Source organism: Chlorocebus sabaeus, chromosome 20 (genome assembly GCF_047675955.1).
Source record: "Chlorocebus sabaeus isolate Y175 chromosome 20, mChlSab1.0.hap1, whole genome shotgun sequence".
Classification (NCBI taxonomy): Eukaryota; Metazoa; Chordata; class Mammalia; order Primates; family Cercopithecidae; genus Chlorocebus; species Chlorocebus sabaeus.
The window spans coordinates 135,774,064-135,793,796 of NC_132923.1; the positions used below are offsets into that span (position 1 = coordinate 135,774,064).

At 61.7% G+C, this 19,733-nt stretch overlaps 2 protein-coding genes across 12 annotated transcripts in view; one reads left to right on the top strand and one right to left on the bottom strand.

Moving 5' to 3' along the window:
- On the top strand, positions 1-15,303 carry NOC2L (NOC2 like nucleolar associated transcriptional repressor). The gene is made up of 19 exons (XM_007981095.3): positions 1-124; positions 257-409; positions 2,014-2,188; positions 2,265-2,396; positions 3,007-3,127; positions 3,276-3,366; positions 5,178-5,256; positions 5,369-5,479; positions 5,966-6,079; positions 6,645-6,833; positions 7,119-7,258; positions 8,041-8,152; positions 10,879-10,992; positions 11,247-11,348; positions 12,927-13,070; positions 13,183-13,296; positions 13,838-13,976; positions 14,356-14,463; positions 14,724-15,303. Exons 1-19 carry the CDS (start codon positions 99-101, stop codon positions 14,828-14,830), a joined length of 2,271 nt encoding a protein of 756 aa, XP_007979286.3. The 5' UTR covers positions 1-98; the 3' UTR covers positions 14,831-15,303.
- The window catches only part of SAMD11 (sterile alpha motif domain containing 11), a 22,297-nt gene continuing 17,503 nt past the window's right edge, over positions 14,940-19,733 (bottom strand). For 5 of the 11 annotated variants that reach the window (XM_073007984.1, XM_073007986.1, XM_073007985.1 and 2 more), the window contains exons 8-14: positions 18,187-18,349; positions 17,242-17,357; positions 17,017-17,095; positions 16,435-16,946; positions 16,103-16,227; positions 15,699-15,809; positions 14,940-15,599 (exon numbers count right to left, since the gene is read on the bottom strand). In XM_073007984.1, coding sequence (XP_072864085.1) covers positions 15,354-15,599; positions 15,699-15,809; positions 16,103-16,227; positions 16,435-16,946; positions 17,017-17,095; positions 17,242-17,357; positions 18,187-18,349 — 1,352 coding nt within the window. In that variant the 3' untranslated portion in view covers positions 14,940-15,353. Of the gene's footprint in view, positions 15,810-16,102; positions 16,228-16,434; positions 16,947-17,016; positions 17,096-17,233; positions 17,358-18,186; positions 18,350-19,733 lie in introns of those variants that run through there. The other 6 variants (XM_073007983.1, XM_073007982.1, XM_073007981.1 and 3 more) reach the window with 3 other exon arrangements.

Below are 19,733 nucleotides of genomic sequence, written 5' to 3' on the forward strand. Positions count from 1 at the left end.
CGGCGGGGCGGGGAACGGGGCGGGACCTGGGCGGCGGAAGTGCGCCGCAGCGCGGCATTCTGGGGCCGGAAGTAGGGCGCACGCTGTGGACTGGTGTCATGGCGGCTCCCCGGAGCCGCAAGAGGTAAGCAGCGGGTCCGAGGGCCGCCTCTGCCTCTCGGTGGGTGTTTGTATCCAAGGGGCTTTTCTTGCTCCTCTCAGGGGGGCTGGGGCGAGCTGCTTCTGCGGGCAGCTGTGACTCCTGCGTGACCCGCAGGCGCCTGGCGGAGCTGACGGTGGACGAGTTCCTAGCTTCGGGCTTTGACTCCGAGTCTGAATCCGAGTCCGAAAACTCCCCAGAAGCGGACACGCGGGAGACACGCGAGGCTGCCCGGAGTCCGGATGAGCCGGGCGGGAGCCCCTCGGCCAGGTGAGTGGGGACAGGGGTGAGCAGAACCTCCTTGCTTGCCCTGGCCCACCCCGCCACAAGTTTGCTGACCTCGCCTGGGGTCTCAGGGTCAAGGCCTTAGGACCTCCGACCTCTATTCCCAGTCCTTTCAGCTTAAACTGTTTCATCCGTTGTTTACTGAGCTCCTGCTCCGTGCCAAACCCTGTCCTATGTATGTCCTATGAGCGTATGTTGGTGAGTTCTGCAAACGTCTCTTCCCGATCTGGGTCTCTCACGGTCTTGGGTAAAATCACTGCCTGCAGTTCAGTGGAACAGATAAGTGCTGGGGAGGGAAAGGAGAGACAGGCTGGAGAGAGAATTGCCAGGGGAGCCGAGTTGCTCTGTTAGAAGGAGCGGAGGCTGGGCGCTGTGGCTCACACCTGTAATGCCAGCACTTTGGGAGGCCCAGGCGGGCAGATCACTTGAGGTCAGAAATTCGAGACCAGCCTGACCAACATGGAGAAATCGCGTCTCTACTAAAAATACAAACATTAGCCGGGCGTGGTGGGCGCCTGTAATCCCAATTACTCAGGAGGCTGAGGCAGGAGAATCGCTTGAATTCAGGAGGTGGAGGTTGCAGTAAGCCGAGATGGCACCATTGCATTTCAGCCTGGGCAACAGAGTGAGACTCCATCTCAAAAAGAAAAAAGAAAGAAACCCAAAAATACAAAAATTAGTTAGGCATGGTGACACACACCTGTAGTCTTAGCTACTTGGGAGGCTGAGGCAGGAGAATCGCTTGAACCTGGGAGGCGGAGGTTGCGGTGAGTGGAGATTGCACCACTGCACTCCAGCCTGGGCGACAGTGAGATTCCATCTCAGAAAAAAAAAAAGAAAAGAAAAGCGGAGGTGGCTGAGAAGATGATGTCTGAATAAAGACCTCGAGCGAGGAGGCCACGCAGGCAGTAGGGGGAGCATGTCTTGGATTTCAGGTAACAGAAACAGTAAAGGCCATGCAGTGAGAGCATTTGGGGAGGGTGCAGAGGTCAACGTGGTGGCTGTGGCAGGAGTGAGCGGGTGAGTAGGGGCAGATGAGCCCGGAAGGGTGATGAAGAGCCAGGGGCCGTAGACTGTCCTAAGGTTACCTTGTAAAACAGGAAGTTACTTCTGGGTTTGAGCGGTGGAGTGCCTTGTAGGTGGCAAGGGTGGAAACAGAGAGACTTTTATGTTAACTGAGAGTTGAACTGTGGTGGTTTGAGAGGAGGCGTGAACAGTTTTGAAGGTGTTGCTAATGAGATCTGATGACAAGTTGCGTGCTGGGTATTAGAGACAGAGGTTTGAGACAGAGGTTTGCCTTTAGTCTGAGCCCCTGGAAGGGTGAAGCTACCAACAGCCAGAGTAGAGCATGGCACAGGTGCAACAAGTCCAGGGAAGACCGTGGTTGGGAGTCCTGTGTATTGGGTTTGAGTGTTACGTTGTAGAGGCTGTTGGGTAGGAGAGACAGGTCTGCCAAAAACATACCTCCTGGCAATCCTCCTGCCTTGCTTGTTGGTAACTCTGTGAACGGAGCAGACTAACCCTGTAGGCCACTCCCCACCCCCTCTACTTCCACTTTCTACTGGGGTTGCTGACTTGTGCCTTTTCAGCTGGCGTAAAGGCCGTGCCTCTGAGCACAAGGACCAGCTGTCTCGGCTGAAGGACAGAGACCCCGAGTTCTACAAGTTCCTGCAGGAGAATGACCAGAGCCTGCTAAACTTCAGCGACTCAGACAGCTCTGAGGAGGAGGAGGAGCCGTTCCACTCCCTGCCGGATGTGCTGGAGGTGAGGGCATGGGCCGAACCAGAAGGAGGGCACTTGTGGCCTTTACACCCTCCTTCAGCTCAGCCTTTCTGTGCAGGAAGCCAGTGAGGAGGAGGATGGAGCAGAGGAGGGGGAGGATGGGGGCGGAGTCCCCACAGGGCTGAAGGGGAAGAAGAATTGTGTTCCTGTGACCCTCGCCATGGCTGAGAGATGGAAACAGGCAGCAAAGGTGAGCAGCAGCGAGGGGTGGGCAGCCGGGTGCCCTAGGCCGGAATCTGGCCTTGCCTCACTTGGGGTGCCTGAGGCTGTGCTGGTGGGAGGAGCTCTTCTCCACGAAGGGGACACTGGAGTCCTCTTCAGCGCAAGTCACTACGCCTTGATCCTCCTGCTTGCTTGATTGCCCCAGGACTGTGTGTTCACCTTTGGGTAGATTCCAGGGGCTCTGTCGGCGCCTGGCTCCCCAAAATCTGCCCCACTATGGGTGGGATGGACTGTCTGTGCCTTTGTTGGCTGGGGGAGCTGGGATCCTTCTGAGCCTCTCTCAGTGGTTTTTCTAGGGACAAGGATAGGGAGAGCTCCAGATACCACCTGGAGGTGGCCATAGTGCAGGATCTGGAACCCCCAGCCCGTTCCCTGGGGCTCCTGAGCCAGACTCCCTCCCCTTCCCAGAGAATTCTAGACTTTGTTTCCATTTTTGTTATCCGTATGGGGCTCTGTGGGCCCCCCCCACCTCTGCCCTGTGTCTGAGGGTGAGGGTGCCTTTCTCTGGGGCCACCGTTTCCACTCTGCCCAGTGCAGTCTTGGCTCCCCTGACGCCCCTGGTACTCTTGCTCCTTCAGCAACGCCTCACTCCAAAGCTGTTCCATGAAGTGGTACAGGCGTTCCGAGCAGCTGTGGCCACCACCCAAGGGGACCGGGAAAGTGCTGAGGCCAACAAATTCCAGGTCACGGACAGTGCTGGTGAGCTGGGGGGACCCTGGCATCCAGGCTGGTGAGCTTGAGGGGACCCTGGCATCCAGGCTGTCTGGTGAGCTGGGAGGAACCCTGGCATCCAGGCTGTCTGTTGTGTTCTCTATCCCATGAGTACATCCAGGCCTTTTCATTGCAGTGTTCAATGCTCTGGTCACCTTCTGCATCAGAGACCTTATTGGCTGTCTCCAGAAGCTGCTGTTTGGAAAGGTGGCAAAGGACAGCAGCAGGTAAGAGGGGAGGGAGTGAAAGGGGGATTGGGACCACACATAGGAGAAGCCAGAGGCCTTGTGGCCAGGACAGAGACATGGCGACAGAGCCAGGCTCTTCTCAGGGACCCTGAGAAGGCAGCGAGGCACGAGGGACCCTTGGGAGAGGCTGGGCACTTGGGGCCGGTTGGAGTGGCCCCACCTTCTTTCCTTCCTGAAAAGGAAAGTTCTCTGCTCAGTCTCAGGAGGTGTGGATGTGCAGCTGCCTTTGCGCTTAGAATTTCCCAGCTTAGGCTGCTTGCTCTCTTCCCCCTCGTATGGCCTTGGAAGTTCTGTCCGTGCTCCTTGATCTCTGCACTGTGACTGGCCTGTTTCCTGGAGCTGCATGTGTCTGTAGACAGGGGCCTCATCAGTGCTGAGAACCTGGGGGCCTCAGCTTCCCCCTTAGAGAAAGATTGGGCAGAGAAGGCCGTGGAATGTTTTCAGAGAGAGATGTACAGCCAAGCATTTGGTAGAGCATGGGTCACACTGGGGTTCCAGGGGCCGTGCAGCCATGTGACCTTGAGGCAGTGGAGGCCTAGAGTTGAAATTGCCCCAAGACACCCTCCAGAGGAAGAAAGGAGACCCAAGGGAGAGGTCTTGCCATCAGCACCTCGGGGGCAGGAGACAGCGGCTCAGGAGACGGGCACTGTTGCTGGTGGTGGTGGTCGGGGCTGGGCAGATTGATCAGAGCTGTGTCCACATGGAGGCAGTGCTGTCTGAGCTGTGTCCACATGGAGGCAGTGCTGTCCGAGCTGTGTCCACATGGAGGCAGTGCTGTCCGAAGGGGACAGGGAAGCTGGCAGATGGGGGTGGAGGACGGGCAGTGATTGGGGGACACTAAGCAGCCTGAGCCACTAGGTCAGGGACCCCTGTCAAGGCAACAGCTGTGCCAGAGGGAGTCAGGCCGTGGGGGAGCAGCAGCAGGTGCCCAGCAGCCAGTGTCAACACAGGTGTGAGGAGGGCTGAGGACGGGGGGCCTCTCTGGGGCCCTGCCCTTTGTCCTTCCCATGCTTCAGTAGATTTTAGTGAGCGCCTACTGCATGGGTTCTGGTAAAGGTTTTTTTTTTTTTTTTTCCTTACAAGACAGAGTCTTGCTGTGTTGCCGAGGCTGGAATGCAGTGGTCTGGCCACAGCTCACTGCGACACCTACCTCCTGGATTCTCCCACCGTAGCCTGCAGGCGTGGATGATACTTTGTATATTTTTGTAGAGACAGGGTCTCACTATGTTGTTCAGGCTGGTCTCAAACTTCTGGGCTTGGAGTTTGATCCCCCTGCCTTGGCTTCCCAAAGTGCAGTGACTGCTGGCATGAGCCTCCACACCTGCCCTCTGATTTTCTTTTCTTTGTGCAGCAAATGTGGGCGAAAGGAAACCAGCCTGCGGCAGTTGGTGGTGCCTGGCAGACCCCAGAGGCACCGAGTACTAGCTGCTGGGCTTAGGGGCCTCATGTGGTCTCGTGGGAATATGATCAAGGGGACTTAGAAAAGGTTTATGTCTGAGAGACGGAGCTGGAGGCTGGGACTTCTGGGGACTCTTAGGGAGGTGGCCAACCCTGGGCCAGGGCAGACAGGAGTTCAGGGCCACTGAAGGAAGGGCTAGTGCCCTTGAGAGGGTCCTGCTAAGCCCCTGTGTCCGTCCAGCTATAAGGTCCCTGAGCTTTCTTGAGAGGAGAGATGGGAGTCTCTGCAGGGTTGTGGAGGCTGCACTGGCCAGGACACGTGCCAAGAAGCTGAGCAGCCTTGTGTCCAAGCCATGGGGCTTCCCAGACAGGGATGGGTGGTTTCTCTGCAGGGTGCTGCAGCCGTCCAGCAGCCCGCTCTGGGGGAAGCTTCGTGTGGACATCAAGGCGTACCTGGGCTCGGTCATACAGGTGCTGTTCTGGTGGGGTGGGCACAGGGGCCTGGCTGTATCTGGTGGTCCAGCCCTTTTTTGTATCCCGGAATGTGTGGGTTTGGGGCTTCACTGTCTCCTCCTGTCCCCAGCTGGTGCCCTGTCTGGCGGAGACGACGGTGTTGGCGGCCGTGCTGCAGCACATCAGCGTGCTGGTGCCCTGCTTCCTGACCTTCCCCAAGCAGTGCCGCATGCTGCTCAAGGTGGGCGGCCCAGTCCCCTCTGTGTCTGTCATGGGGTCGGGGCCCACGCGGCTACCCCCACCACATCCCACTCCTGACCAGGGCACAGGTGGTGCCCACACTCCACTGGCTCCACTTGGCTACCGAGGCCACAGAAGCACCTGGCCCCCCCCAACCTGGGGTTTCCATCTCAGGCAGACCCCACCTGCCTGGGCAGCATGGCTCAGTCTGTGAGCAAAGCCACGTGAGGTATTCTTTTCCCGGTGTGATTTCACATACAGTGGCGTGTCTGACATACGCTTTTGTGGTCCTCTTCTCACGAGGAGCAACGCGCCCGTTTTGTGTTTACTTCTGTAACTGAACTGCTAACTCACAGCTCCCTCGAGGTGCTTTGGGAAGAGCTGGTGGCCACGGGAGTTTTTGCCTGGCTGGGGAGGGCTGTGGTGGCCCTGGGGCATCCCAGCTGAGGAGGCTGGGGGGCCAGCAGTGATGTCTGACCTTCTGCAGAGAATGGTGGTCGTATGGAGCACTGGGGAGGAGTCCCTGCGGGTGCTGGCTTTCCTGGTCCTCAGCAGAATCTGCCGGCACAAGAAGGCCACTTTCCTCGGCCCCGTCCTCAAGGTAGTTGGGGGCCCTGCATCTGTGTCCCTCAGCGTGTGCTTTGGAAATCTCAGCCTGAGGCGGGGCAGGCTGCCTTGGTGGTGCCCCTCACTGGGCCCTGCACTGCGGCTCTGAGCAGACCTGGGCCCTTGGACCACGAATGTCTTACAGAGCATCTGGGGGTGGTGGGCAGGGAAGAGAGCCCTCAGCCTTCTCAGGGCCCCACCTGGACCCTGCTTCACACAACTTCCCCAGGGGAGGGCCTCCCTGGCTGGAGGAGGACACTGGGTGTTGGCATCTGAGGCCATGGTCAGGGTACAGTCCTGCCTGTCTCCAAGCCATGGGTGGCCTGCATGTGGGGACCCTCAGCCCCCAGACAGGCCCAGTGTGCAGCAGGAGCTTGTGCCCCACCTCCTCCCAGGCCTGAGGCTGGTGGGCACATGGGGGTGGGGGCTGTGCGAGGGGCTACGGCTCTTCCTCGAGGCCCAGCTCGGAGGGAAAGGCCCAGGTGTTCACAGGGGCCTGGAGTGGGCGGTGGAGGTGCACGGCCCTGATCCCAGGTGGCTCTGACCGGGTCCCTCCACAGCAAATGTACATCACGTATGTGAGGAACTGCAAGTTCACCTCGCCTGGGGCCCTCCCCTTCATCAGTTTCATGCAGCGGACCCTTACAGAGCTGCTGGCCCTGGAGCCGGGTGTGGCCTACCAGCACGCCTTCCTCTACATCCGCCAGCTCGCCATACACCTGCGCAACGCCATGACCACCCGTAAGAAGGTGTGTGGTGGGCCCTTCCAGGCTCATGCTGGGCGTGGGGTGGGACAGCCCCGGTGCTTGACCCAAGGCAGGGCCTGGGGCCTCCCCGAAGCCCGTCTGTTGGAGACAGCCGAGCACCTTGGTGCAGTCGGTCCTTGCAGGTCGGGGAAGGGTGGATGGGTCGAGACCCCACGTGCGAGGTGAGGAAATGATTCCTGTGCCAGCCCAGGAGGAATGTGCGTCAGCCGGGCCGGTCAGCCCGGCCGGTCAGCCTGGCCAGTGGCTGACGTGGTTCTCTCTGATCAGGAAACGTACCAGTCTGTGTACAACTGGCAGTACGTGCACTGTCTCTACCTATGGTGCCGGGTCCTGAGTACTCTGGGCCCCAGCGAAGCTCTCCAGCCCTTGGTCTACCCCCTTGCCCAGGTCATCATTGGCTGTATCAAGTGAGTTGTGGGGTGGGCAGGGCTGTCCAGGAGGCTCAGGAGAAGCAAATTTGCTGGGACTGTGTGGGCAGTACCTCTGGCGTTCAGGGCCTTGGGGCCTGCGTCTGTGTCCTGGCCGTCCCTGAGGAAGGGCTGGGGTCCCTGTACCTGCTACAGGGAGATGCCCTGGATTCTGGAGAGCTGGGCTGGTGGGCACCTGTGACATGAGCTCCTCCAACAGCAGTTTAGCTGCCTCGGGTGCCACCCAGCGTGTGTTCTGGGGGCTTGTGTGCAGTTTCCAGTGAGTTTGGTTCATTACGTGGGGTTTTTGGGTGGAGCACATCTGATGCAGTGAGCTGCATTTTGGGTGTGAGCGTTCAGGAGGGTCCGGGCAGGGCAGGGGCTGCAGCAGGAAAAGCTGGGAGTGGCACTTTGGCCGGATGCTTTTGTGGCCTCTTTGGCCAGGAGGGGGCATCTGTCTGGCTGAGCCTTAGAAACTCAAGGCTGGGAAGGGAGGTGGCAGGTCGAAGAGAAGAAGCAGGAAAGCGGGAATGGAGAGGAGAGGAGGCAGGAACAGATGAGACCCCTGGCACCGTGTTAACATGAAGTTAAGCTGAAAGCTGGGTAAGGTGCCTGCAGCCCCACAGCTGAGCAAGGGGTGCAGGTCCCCTGGGGTTCAGACTTGCCTTGCCCTACTTGAGGGATCTGATGCCAGTGAGCGGGGAGGGGGTCCAAGACGGCAGGGGGAGGGGCAGGGGTTGCCAGAGCTGGGGCCTCTGCTCACTCGGCCTTCCCACCCCCAGGCTCATCCCCACTGCTCGCTTCTACCCACTGCGGATGCACTGCATCCGTGCCCTGACGCTGCTCTCAGGGAGCTCGGGGGCCTTCATCCCAGTGCTGCCTTTCATCCTGGAGGTGAGTGGGGCTGTGGTGGGTGTGTGGCCCCTCTGCCGCTCAGGGCGTCTGTGCTGAGTTGTCCCGTGACCTCCTGGAGCCCTGGCTGCCTCCTTGTCACAGGGTCCTGAGGACGGTGCTCCTCCGCGAGCCGGGGGCAGTGTTGGTCCTTGTCACGGGTGTCCTGAGGACGGTGCTCCTCCGCGAGCCGGGGGCACTGTGGGTCCTTGTCACGGGTGTCCTGAGGACGGTGCTCCTCCGCAAGCCGGGGGCAGTGTTGGGGGATGTGGGGCCTCTGGAGATGAAAACAGCTGCTGCTAGGGCTGTGCTTGAGGATGCCAGGCCCTGACCCTATAGGTGCTTGCCCAGGACAAGTTGGCAGGAGAGCGGGGCCAAAACCCCAGTCTGATTGCTGAACTGTACACTCTACAAGGCTCTGCCCCGACAGTTGTGTGCATGTGTATGCATTTGTATGGGGGTGTGTGTACATCTGTGGGTGAGTGCGTTTGTGTCTGTGCGTGCATGCATGTGTGTGAGTGCACCATCTGTGTGCACATGTGTGTGCAAATCTGTGTGCCTATATCGGTCCATGTGTGCATGTTTCCATATGTGCATGTGTGTGTGCACGTGTATCCATGAATGCCTGTGTGCTTGCAGGTATGTGCGTATGTATACCTGTGTACATGCGTGTCTGCGTGTATCTGTGCGCGTACCTTTGTACGCGTGCATCTGTGTGCATGCATGCTGCGTGTGTATGCCTTTGTGTACCTGTGTACCTGTATGCATGCACATGCGTCTGCATGTGTGGACCTGTGTGTGCACCTTTGTGCATGCATGTGTGTGTGTGTGCACCATCTGTGGGTGCATGCATGTGCGTCTACATGTGTGTACCTATGTACCTGTGTGCATGCATTTGCATATGTATACTGTGTGTGTGTGCACCTATGTGTATCTGCGTGTACCCGTGTGTGTGCTCCTGGTTGCATGCATGTGCGTCTGCGTGTGTGCACCTGTTCATGTGTGCGCCTGTGCGTATCTGTGTGTGTGTGCCTGTATGCTTGCACATGCGTCTGCATGTGTGTACCTGTGCATGTGTGCACTTGTGCATATCTATGCGTGTACCTGTGTGTGTGTGCACCTGGGTGTGTGCCTGTTCGTCTGCATGTGTGTATCTGTGCATGTGTGCACCTGTGTGCATGCACATGCGTCTGTATACACTTGTGTGCATGCATCTTTGCATGTACACATGCCACTCAGGTAGGGAAAAGTTGGAGTCTAAAGTTTCGACATTCAGTGGGTGGGTTAGGCCCCAGCCCACCATAAATTTAGGACTTCACGATCTCCACTTTGTTTATCTAATTAGTTCTCAGCCTCATGGAGGCCCAGAGTCATGTCACAGCTGTTTTGGGGGCTGGGTCTCCAGGTTGCCAGGTCCAGAAGGTATGGAAGCCCCAGGCACGTCCTGATTCCCCTTCCACCGAGGCAGGGATGCTGAACATCTTTAGGAAGCCACGTTCACTTCTGTGGCAGCCAGCAGTAGTCTCTGACTGCCCAGCTGTTGGCCTGGCCCCTGTGTCTGCAGACCTCCAGCTCTGCTGCCCAGCTCCAGGCATGCTTTGTGTCCGTCCGCTCTGCTCAATCCCCGGCCGCGTGCTTTCTTGCTCTCTTGCAGTGTCTTTCTTCACCTCTGCACTGCTCTGGTTCACTGCAGCCGCACCCTGCAGGCCCCTCTCATGCAGGGATGCAGGCTTCTCCTCTCCGGAAAAAGCAAACCCTAAAGGCTAAAGCAAAGCCCTCAGTTGTAGGCTGTGCCCGCCCTTCCCCGGTGCCTGGGCAGGAAGCCAGTCGCCCGCCCATACTTCGGCCCAGGCTAGAGAAGGGCAGTGCCCTCCCAGAGGCTCATCAGTACCAGGGCGTTTTTCCATCTGGACCTGAGCTCAGCTGTCTGGCAGCCACCCCTGCTGAGTGGGGTCTCTTGCTGCGGCCTCCACCCTTGGGCCCCCCATAACCTTCTGTCCTCTGGGTGCCTCAGCATGTACCCTGAATCTCCATGGTTCACAGCCTGAGGGCCCCTATGTGAGGGGTCTCCTGGTGGTTGGGGAGGGGTCACAAGACTAAGAGCTCGGGCTAGACTCCTTCTCCTGGTATGTTCTATGGAGATGCACAGCCTGTGGCTTCTGTGGAGGATGTGGGAGGGGGGCCCCCCAGGCCTCTCTCCGTCTCTTCCTGTGTTTGGCACTCCTCACTGTTGCTGCTGCATCCTCTGGTTGCTCAGGACAGAGCCCTGTGTGGCGCTGCCGTGCTGAGGGCCAGGACAGGCCTCAGTGCCACGTTGTCAGGAATGGGGGCTGTCCTGTACTCTGTGTGACAGGGACCTCTAGGTCTCCAGATGCGGGTCCTTAGTGCTTCCCAGGATTTTGGGAGAGGACCTGTGTTCCTGATCCTGCCCTGCTGACCAGAACCCCACTCAGGGACACAGCAGGCCGTTGGGGCCATGGGGCTGGGACCATGCCTAGCTGCCCATCTCTGGTCTCAGCTTGGGTCTCCTTGTGCTGAAGCCTGAGGACCAGGGTGACTAGGTCCAGCCAGGCACGGGACTGAGGGGACAAGGGGGACCAGGGTGCAGTCAGGCGCGGGGCCGAGGGGACCCGGGGACCAGGCGTGGGGCCCAGGGGATCGGGGGACCAGGGTGCAGCCAGGGTGACCAGGCACAGGGCCAAGACAGCCTGACACGGCCCTCGGGCCAGATGTTCCAGCAGGTCGACTTCAACAAGAAGCCGGGGCGCATGAGCTCCAAGCCCATCAACTTCTCTGTGATCCTGAAGCTGTCCAATGTCAACCTTCAGGAGAAGGCCTACCGGGTGAGGCTGGCCTCCTGGGGAGGGGCCTGGGCAGTTCCCAGAGTGGGGTTGGGGGTGCTGAGGTGAATGGGAAGGGGCTGGCATCCTCCGAGTTCAAGTATGGACCTTCATGGTCTCTCAGGGCTGGGGGCCCAGGGCCCTGTGTTGCAGTCCCTGCTGTGGAGATGAGGCTGACCTGATAGCCTGAGTGGAGGGGACTGAGTGCCAGCCCCTGCTTCTCCCTAACGCACTCAGTCCTCTCCCCTGCTCCTCAGGACGGCCTGGTGGAGCAGCTGTACGACCTCACCCTGGAGTACCTGCACAGTCAGGCACACTGCATCGGCTTCCCGGAGCTGGCGCTGCCTGTGGTCCTGCAGGTGTGTGTCCTGCCCATGCCTGCTTGTGGCCGACTCATCCTGTCTTATAATGGGCCCGGCTGCCCCGGGCTGGTAGAGGTGTCCTTGTCCCGGGTACCTGGGGCCGGGGCAGAGCCCGACTGGTGTAGAGGCTCCATGCTGGCAGCCCCCACCCTGGGCCCCCGTGGAGGGGCTGATGGGGAATGGGAGCCTGTGGGTGTCCTTGGGGGCCATGGGACTCTGACAAGGGGTTCTAAGCCATTCAGGTTTGCGGGCAGGCTTGGGCAGCGGGCTGAGGACCCTGGGAGTACAACAGCCTCCTCCCAGGGGGGAGCCACAAGGCTGATCTTCACTTCGGGGTCGGGACTGAGTGTGCCGACCCTGGCTCAGGCTGGTGCCCTGACCGCACACTTCCCCAGGCCATCCCGGGTGTGGGGAGTGGGTGGAGTGGCTTCTCAGTGGCTGGAAGGCCCGGCCTGCCTCGCCAAATACCCAAGTCAGCCTCACCGTAGGCCGGAGGAGGGCGGAGGAGGGGCTTCTCCTTGTCCTCAGAAGGTCCTTCGGGGTCCACACAGGAGGTCTGTTTGCTCTCAGCCCTGATGTTTCCAGCCTCGGAGGCCTGTGCCCAAAGAGAGGGGTGGAGGCCCTGATGTCTGGCCCTGGTGGCTAGAATCAGATGTGCCAATTACAGGTTTGTGGGGAGGAGGGGTCTGCCCACCTGAGCCACAACTGGTCAGAGGCTCATCAAGATATGGGGGGGGTGTGTGTGTGTGTGTGTACTTAGTCACACATGGTCACACACACGTGTCACGTGTCACATGCACAGAGCCGGGACCCCCTTTCCGGGGGCACTCAGAGCAGGGGCCTCAGTCTGTGTTCCTCCCGTGTCCTCTTGCGTGGCGATGCCCGGCATTGGGGCATCTCTGCTTCTGGACTCCAGGGCCCAGGGTTGGGTCTGGAATAGGGGTCAGAAAATGTTTCCGGTAAGGAGCCAGATGGTGAACATTGCTTCCCACAGATGTTCAGCTGCACAGGCAGCTGCAGGAGCCATGCAGTGGACACACCAGTGAAACTATTTTATTATTATTATTTTTTGAGATGGAGTCTCGCTGTGTTGCCCAGGCTGGAGTGTAATGGTGTGATCTCGGCTCACTGCAACCTCCACCTCCTGGGCTCAAGCAATTCACCAGCCTCAGCCTCCGGAGTAGGTGGGTTTACCAGCACCCACCACCACACCTGGCTATTTTTGATATTTTAGTAGAGACGGGGTTTTGCCATGTTGGTCAGGCTGGTCTTGAACTCCTGACCTCAGGTGATCCACCCGCCTCAGCCTCCCAAAGTGCTGGGATTACAGGCGTGAGCCACCGCGCCCGGCATAAAACTTTATTTCCCGAGGTGGCGGTGGGCAGCGTTGGCCCAGAGGGTGGGGTGACTCTGCCTCTGCCACCCCAGCCGCAACACCTATGCACTTGAGCTCTGAGATTGAGTTCCCTCCTGGGGTATCCCCGTGGCCACCACGCGTGGTTCTGCACGGGACCTGGGCCAGCTGTGCACATGGAGCAGCCCTGGGCTTCAGTGGCTGACCCCTCCCTTCCACAGCTGAAGTCCTTCCTCCGGGAGTGCAAGGTGGCCAACTACTGCCGGCAGATGCAGCAGCTGCTTGGGAAGGTTCAGGAGAACTCGGAGCACATCTGCAGCTGCCGCCAGAGGGTTTCCTTTGGCGTGTCTGACCAGCAGGCAGTGGTTAGTGGAACCTGGGGGGTAGTGCTACCTGAGGGCACCTGCCAGGGGTGTAGCTGGGATGTGGGGGTTTGCCCAGGGTAAGGCATGACCCTGAACTCCACCAACCCCCCAGGAAGCCTGGGAGAAGCTGACCCGGGAAGAGGGGACCCCCCTGACCTGGTACTACAGCCACTGGCGCAAGCTGCGTGACCGGGAGATCCAGCTGGAGATCAGTGGAAAAGAGCGGGTGCGGCTTGGGAGGGGCCTGGGGTGTGGTGTGACTTGCTGGGTTTTCAGATCTAGCTCATGGACTATGACTTGAGACTTTGCGACCAGGGCGAGGGTTTGGAAACAGTGCCAGGTGGCCGGGGCCATGGTGCTGGGCTGCGCTGCCAGGGCAGTGCCCAGATGATTCAACCTGGAGAGGGGGTAGGTGTTGCAGAACTGACTAGAGCCAGGTGTTTCCAGAGAGGGGAATCCCGGGGTGCACTGGGTTGGGGAGGCCACACCCCCTCAGGCCTGATGGGCTGGGGGCTCTGGGCAGGTGGAGTGGCTGGACTGACGTTGCCACCCCGGCCGGCAGGTGGGGAAAAGCAGGAAGGGCTCTGCCTTTGACCTTGGACATGGGGTGGGTAACCTAGAGGATGGCTTTGTGCTGATTGGGGAACAGAGAGGGGACTAGAAATTGGCCACACAGTCTTGGAGGTGGGTCTGGTGATGCCTGGCCCAGCTGTGGCCGTCAGCCCCTGCCCTTTCCCACCTGAGCCCCTGGCTCTTTGGCCTTCCAGATGGAAGACCTGAACTTCCCTGAGATCAAACGAAGGAAGGTGGCTGACAGGAAGGATGAGGACAGGAAGGAATTTAAAGACCTCTTTGACCTGAACAGCTCTGAAGAGGACGATGACACTGAGGGCTTCTCGGAGAGAGGTGGGGCCTGTGTGGTGCTTCCAGGGGAAGGGTTGGCCTGGAGGGCTCTGCTGGACTTCCCAGAGCCACGAGGGCCATCTGTACCCACCCTGCAGGGCTCACCAGTCTCTGGCCCGGCTGGGGCCAACCTCCATGTTCCCAGGCTTCTGGTGCTAGTGCCTTCCCGCCTGGAAGTGAAGGCCTACTGGGATTGGTAACCCTGTCCCCAGGCCTGTGACCTCCCAGTTCCTCCCCAGGGCTCCTCTCCACCTGCTTGAAGTCAGTGGAGGGAAACACGGGCACCAGGCAGGGTTGTAAGCCTGGCCACCCTCCTGCCCCTGCTGTGACTTTGCTGGACCCTGTGGGTGGGAGTCACATGGCTCTGCTCCTTGTTCCTCAGGGATACTGGGGCCCCTGAGCACTCGGCATGGGGTGGAAGAGGACGAGACACTGGGGCCCCTGAGCACTCGGCATGGAGCAGAAGAGGATGAGGACGACGACTCGGAGGGTGAATGGTCTTGGGGTGAGGGGGTGTGGCCCTGTGATCCCATCTGGCAGGAGGGCAGAGCATAACCGGAGCGGGGGGCTCGGGGCCAGGCTTTCCCCTCCCTGGGGAGGCCAAATGCTCTATTCTCTCTGGCTCTGGCAGCCAGCAACAGCGGCAGGGCTAAATTAATTAGTGCCATGATTAATTAGTGATGAGTAACCTCCAAGGCTGGCTTGTTCCTGATAAAGCAGAATTTATGTAGCCTCCATCTCTCCCCACAGATGGAGACCCAGACGCAGAGGCGGGGCTGGCCCCTGGGGAGCTGCAGCAGCTGGCCCAGGGGCCGGAGGATGAGCTGGAGGCTCTGCAGCTCTCAGAAGAGGACTAAGGCAGCCCATCTGGGGGCCTGTAGGGGCTGCCGTGCTGGTGGCCAGTGTTCCCACCTCCCTGGCAGTCAGGCCCAGAGGCTGGCGTCTGTGCAGCTGGGGGAGGCAGTAGACAGGGGACAGGCTTTATTTATTTTTCAGCATGGAAGACCAAACGGACTGAGAGCTGTGCTGGGGTGGCGTGGCTGCTGAAGCCCCACAGCTCTGGGCTGAAGTCAGCTCTGCGGGGGAGACAATGACCCTGATGTCAGGAGACTAGACCAGTCCTAGTTCCAGGGGGAGGCCTGCAGACCCCTGGCGCCTTCCACCACCTCTGCCCTCCATCTGCAGACCTCGGCCGCACCAGGCTCTACATTCACTCCCCCAAGTCTTTGGAAATTTCCTCCTTTCCTTTGAAGTCACATTTTCCTTCAAAATTTTTTGTTTTGCATCCAAAACCAAAAGAAATAAAGCTGTGGGAGGCAGGGCCATTGTAGTGGTGGCTCCTGCAGATTTGTGTGGCCCCACCCTGTACCCCCGGCCACCTCAACACAGAGGCTGGGAAGGGTCAGGGGCCCCTGGAAGTAGAGCCAAAGTCCCATTCTCCTGCTTGGGTGAAGCTCGACCAGCAAGGGTGTGGCCCCCTCCATAGGGGGACGTGGCTGTCTTGGGGGACAAGGGCTGCTCTCCCGTGCCGAGTTCTTGCTCTGGGGCCCGCAGGGTTGGTGGCTGCAGTGGCAGAGCCACAGGGAAGCTGGCCATGTAGAAGACTCGGCCCAGGCGCCTGGCCACCTGCAGAGAGAGGGCCTGGTGGGGGCTGGCGCACACCCACCCAGAGCTTTCTGCCCAGCTGTGGTCTGGAGAGCCTGACCTCACTCCCCTGCAGCTCACCTGGGCCCGGATCTTAAGGGCGGGCCCCAGCTTCAGCCCCATGGTGCTCAGCAGGTGCTCCTCCGTCAGCAGTGGAAGGGTCTCCCCGTCGATCCCCTGCTCCCTGAAGACCTGGAAGAGAGGGTGGGTCAGGACCCGGGTGCCTGCTTCATCCTCCAGCCCAGGAAAGCCAAGGAGAGCTGTTTGTGCAGCTCACAGGAATTTTTTTTTTAAATCATCTGTTGGGTTTGAGTCGGTGTCAGGCAGAAGACACCTGGCAAAAAAAGGTGGGGTTCATAGTCCTGTCCCTGCCACACACTGCTTTTAGGGAGGGAGAGGACGTCGGGGAATAGCCCTACCCCGCCATGCTTTCCAGGGAAGTAGTGTCAGCTCCAGTCCTACCCCGGGAATGGGCCCCCCCTTACCCGAGTGTACTCTCCGCAGCCAGACAGGCCCCCCACGAAGTTGCAGACATCATCCACGGTCCATTTGCTGACGTCCTCGGGGGCTGGGGCCTCCTCCCCATCCACGGAGAGTCCCCCTACAGCGCCTAAGTTGTGGAGCTCGTTACTAGAGCTCTGGCTGGCTTTCCAATACCCGCCCGTCTCCTGACCTTCGTGTGCCCCAATTGCTCAGGTGCGGGATGGGAGCCTAAGTGCGATTTTCCTCCCCACGGCCCCCCTCCCCCAAGACCCTTCCACAGGCGGCCTGCCAGTCCTGTGGCCTCTGGAAGGATCTAGAGTGTGGGGGTGCCCACCTGTGTGAAAGTAGGGGCTGACGGCATAGGGGAAGCCCAGGGGCAGCGGAGGGGGCAGTGTGGACCCTGAGAAAAGCCCCTTCCCCTCGGCGCCGGCCCCTCCAGCTGGAGCTTGGCCCGGAGTGGGCCCCCGGCACCCAGCAGCTGCCGCCTCGGGGTCCTCTCCGTCCGAGTCTTTGGGCGGCTCGTCCTCCGAGCCATCTTGTGCCCAGAGCCTAGCCCCCGTCATCTCTTTGGACTCGCTGGGCCGGGCCGAGGCAGAGCCGGGACCCCCTTTCCGGGGGGCTCGCCGGGCAGAGTCCCGGGACGGGGTGGGGGGTCCGGAGCCCGGGGGCCCCTGGGGGGGCAGGGCCAGCAATGGCGCCGCGCCGTGGTTCAGCAACAGCAGGGCCCCGCGCCGCTGCAGCTCCTCGGCGCCGTCGTTGGGGCGCAGGGCGGCCTCGGGCGCCAGCAGCTGTGGGCGCACGCCCTCCAGCTCCTTCTGCCGCAGGAGGTCGGCGGGCAGCTCCAGCCTGGGCCGGGGGCAGACGCGGGTCAGCCGCCTCCCGAGCTGCGCGGGCCCGCCCGCCTCCCCGCACCTACCGGGCCAGGTTTTGCTTCCGCAGGAGCTCCTGCTGCCGGGCGAACATCTCCGCCTGGGCTGGGGGCAGGAAGCCGTAGCCTGGTGGGGAGGGGGACAGCGCGGGGTTGGGGGTCCGAGTCCCCCCTTCGCAGCCCCCTACCCCGTCCGTCTCGGTCCGACAGGGGCAGGGACGGGTCCGCGGAACTCCACGCGGGATCCCAAGGGACGCGCACCCACCTCCTCACCTGGGGTCTGGCACAGAGCCGAGGGCACCCCCAGGAAGGGGGGCCTGAGGTGGGGGCCCAGGGCGATGTGAGGGGCATTCTGGGGCGACAGCAAGGGGGGCGGCTGCGGCAGCTCCCTGTGGACGGCAGCGCAATGAGCGGCGCCCCCCCGCCCCCATTCCCGTAAAGGCCCCGGCGCCCCTCCCCCGCCGCCTCCGCTAATTGCCGGCCCCGCGGGCGGTCGATGCGTAGCTCGTTACGGCCCCAGGTCGCGCGCCATCCCCGCCCCCGCCGGCGGCGCCAATTAATCTCGGCGGCGGCGCGGAGGCGCTGACCCGGCGGGCGGCGGCGGCTGCAGCGGTAATTACTGCGCGGGGCGCCGGCCCCGCCTGCTCCCCTCCCCTGCGGACCCGAGCGGCGGGGGAAGCGGGGGCGTCATTAGCCGCAATCCGGGCGGCGGTGGAGGCAGCTGCAGACGCCGGGCTCAGCGGCCGGGCGGGGACTCGGTCTTCAGGCGGCCCGTCCCTTCTCCAGGACCCCCGCCCCCGCCCCGCCTTGTCTCCTGGACCCCAGAAACCCGGGTCTGTGCCGGAGGCCTTGTCTGTGCCGGGAACAGATCCGGCGCCGGCGTCTGAATTTGAGCGCCAGCCAGGACCCCCTCCGCCTCCAGCTGAGTCCTCTGGCCGACCCCTCCCGACTGACCCCGGGGCTCCAGACTTGGAGCTCTCCCCTTCTCTGGCTTCTCCTCCAGGGAACTCCCGGACCGGCCTCAGCCTCTCTCACGCACCCCAGTGGCGCCCTCAACACTGCAGCCCAGAGCGGTGTCACCCCCGAAACGCTCTGCCCGGACCCGAACCTAGACCTGAACACAGTGCTCAGCACACTCGGGGCGCGTGCTGGTGGCTGAGAGCGTGGGGTGCGGGTCGTACCCCAGAAACAAGCAGAGAACGGCAGCCACCCCAGTACCTCTCCGAGAAGGACGGGGCGACAGCTGGGGCGGCGCCCTCCCGGTGCTGAGCCAGGCCCTGCTTCCGACGCTGACCTGCCGCGGAGGAGGGCAGGTGGGCTTCCAGGCCACTGGGGCCCCTCAGAGCTGAAGCTGCCACCTCCTGCCGGACCCTCAGGAGATCTGGGTGGGGGACAACAGCAGTGACCCCCCGGCTATTCGCCCCCCTTCCCCAGCCCGCGTCCTAGCGTAGAACACGGAGGTGGGGAAGTAACCGCAGCACTCGGCCGCGTTCGGCCCGGGCTGGTTTCGGGCACGGGGCAGGAGGATGGGCGGCCACAGGGCCGGGGCGGCAGACAAGATGCTGGGCGGGGAAGTGTCGGGAAAGGCTCTTGCCCGAAGGGCAGCCGGAAGCCTGGAGGCCGCTGGCCCGAGAGGCGGTGAGCCTTGCGGGGAGGGGGCTGTGCAGAGTTCCCGAGGACACAGCGCCTGCGGGGCAGCGAGAGAGTCCAGGAGAGCCAGCCAGGGGCTCACCGCCCAGGGGACCCCCCTCCTCGGTGGGAGGCAAGAAACTCAGGTCCCCATAGTAGACACGGCTGGCCAGAGCTTGTTACAACGGCAAGGCAGCGCCCGTGCACGCACTAGCACAGGGGTCGCCCAGTCCCGGCTGTGCAGGGTCACTGTCCCGCGTGGCCACACTCGCCCCAATGCGCACGCAGCGCCCGCGTAAGGCGCCGCCTCCCAGGTCTCTCGGCCTCCCCCTCCCGCCCAGGCCCGGGCCTCCCGAGTCCCCGCAGCCCCCACTGTGCAGGCTCCGCCAGCTCCACCGCCGCCTGTTTATAAATTAATTACCCGAAAGCGGAGGTGGGTCCCGCCCCGGGCCGGGTGCCAGCCCGCAGAGCCCAGCCGGCGCGGCCGCCCGCATCGATCCCAGCGGGGCCCAGCGCCCCCGCGCTCGCGGCCGGGGTTATTTACAGCCGGCTCCGCGGCGGGGCGGGGGCGGGGGCGGCGGCGCGGCCTGATTGACAGCGCGCTCCCCGGCGGCCGGCGCCCCCTCCCCCGCGCGGCCAGCAGAGCGGCCCCAGGCAGAGCAGGGCAGGCAATTAAAAAGGAGGATTTTTAAATTATTAACATTTGGTGAATTATTCAGGCTCTTGGTGCCTGAGCTGCCCTGGGGGACGGTGCCTGGTGTGAGGAATCCTGCCTCCTTTCCCGGCGCCCCCACCCACCTCTAGCCCGAAAAGCCAAGCTCCCCTGCCAGGCGGGCGGCTGGGGCCTGGGAGGCTGAGTGCAGCGGGCGGGAGGTGCGACTGCATCCCGGAGTGACCCTGGAGAACGTCATGAGGTGGGGTGGACAGGGTCAGAGCCGACCGGAGGGAAGGGGCAGCCCCTCCAGCTGGAGTCTCTTCAGCACTTGGGGAGTCCTGGTGGCAAAATGCCCACTGCACCCAGCCCGGCCGTCCTGCTCACTGCCCCTCCCCAGGCTCCCGGGGCAGGCATCTGGCAGGTCAGCGTCCCCCGGCTGGAGAGACAACTCACAGACCACAGGGTCCAGGAGCTCTCCTCA

What these genes read in the sequence shown, in the direction of transcription:
- NOC2L (XM_007981095.3), top strand. Translation starts at nt 99, where the DNA reads ATGGCGGCTCCCCGGAGCCGCAAGAG. An exon ending in CCCTGCCGGATGTGCTGGAG is followed by an intron (nt 2,189 to 2,264) that starts GTGAGGGCATGG and finishes CTTTCTGTGCAG; the next exon opens with GAAGCCAGTGAGGAGGAGGA. An exon ending in TCCTCGGCCCCGTCCTCAAG is followed by an intron (nt 6,080 to 6,644) that starts GTAGTTGGGGGC and finishes GTCCCTCCACAG; the next exon opens with CAAATGTACATCACGTATGT.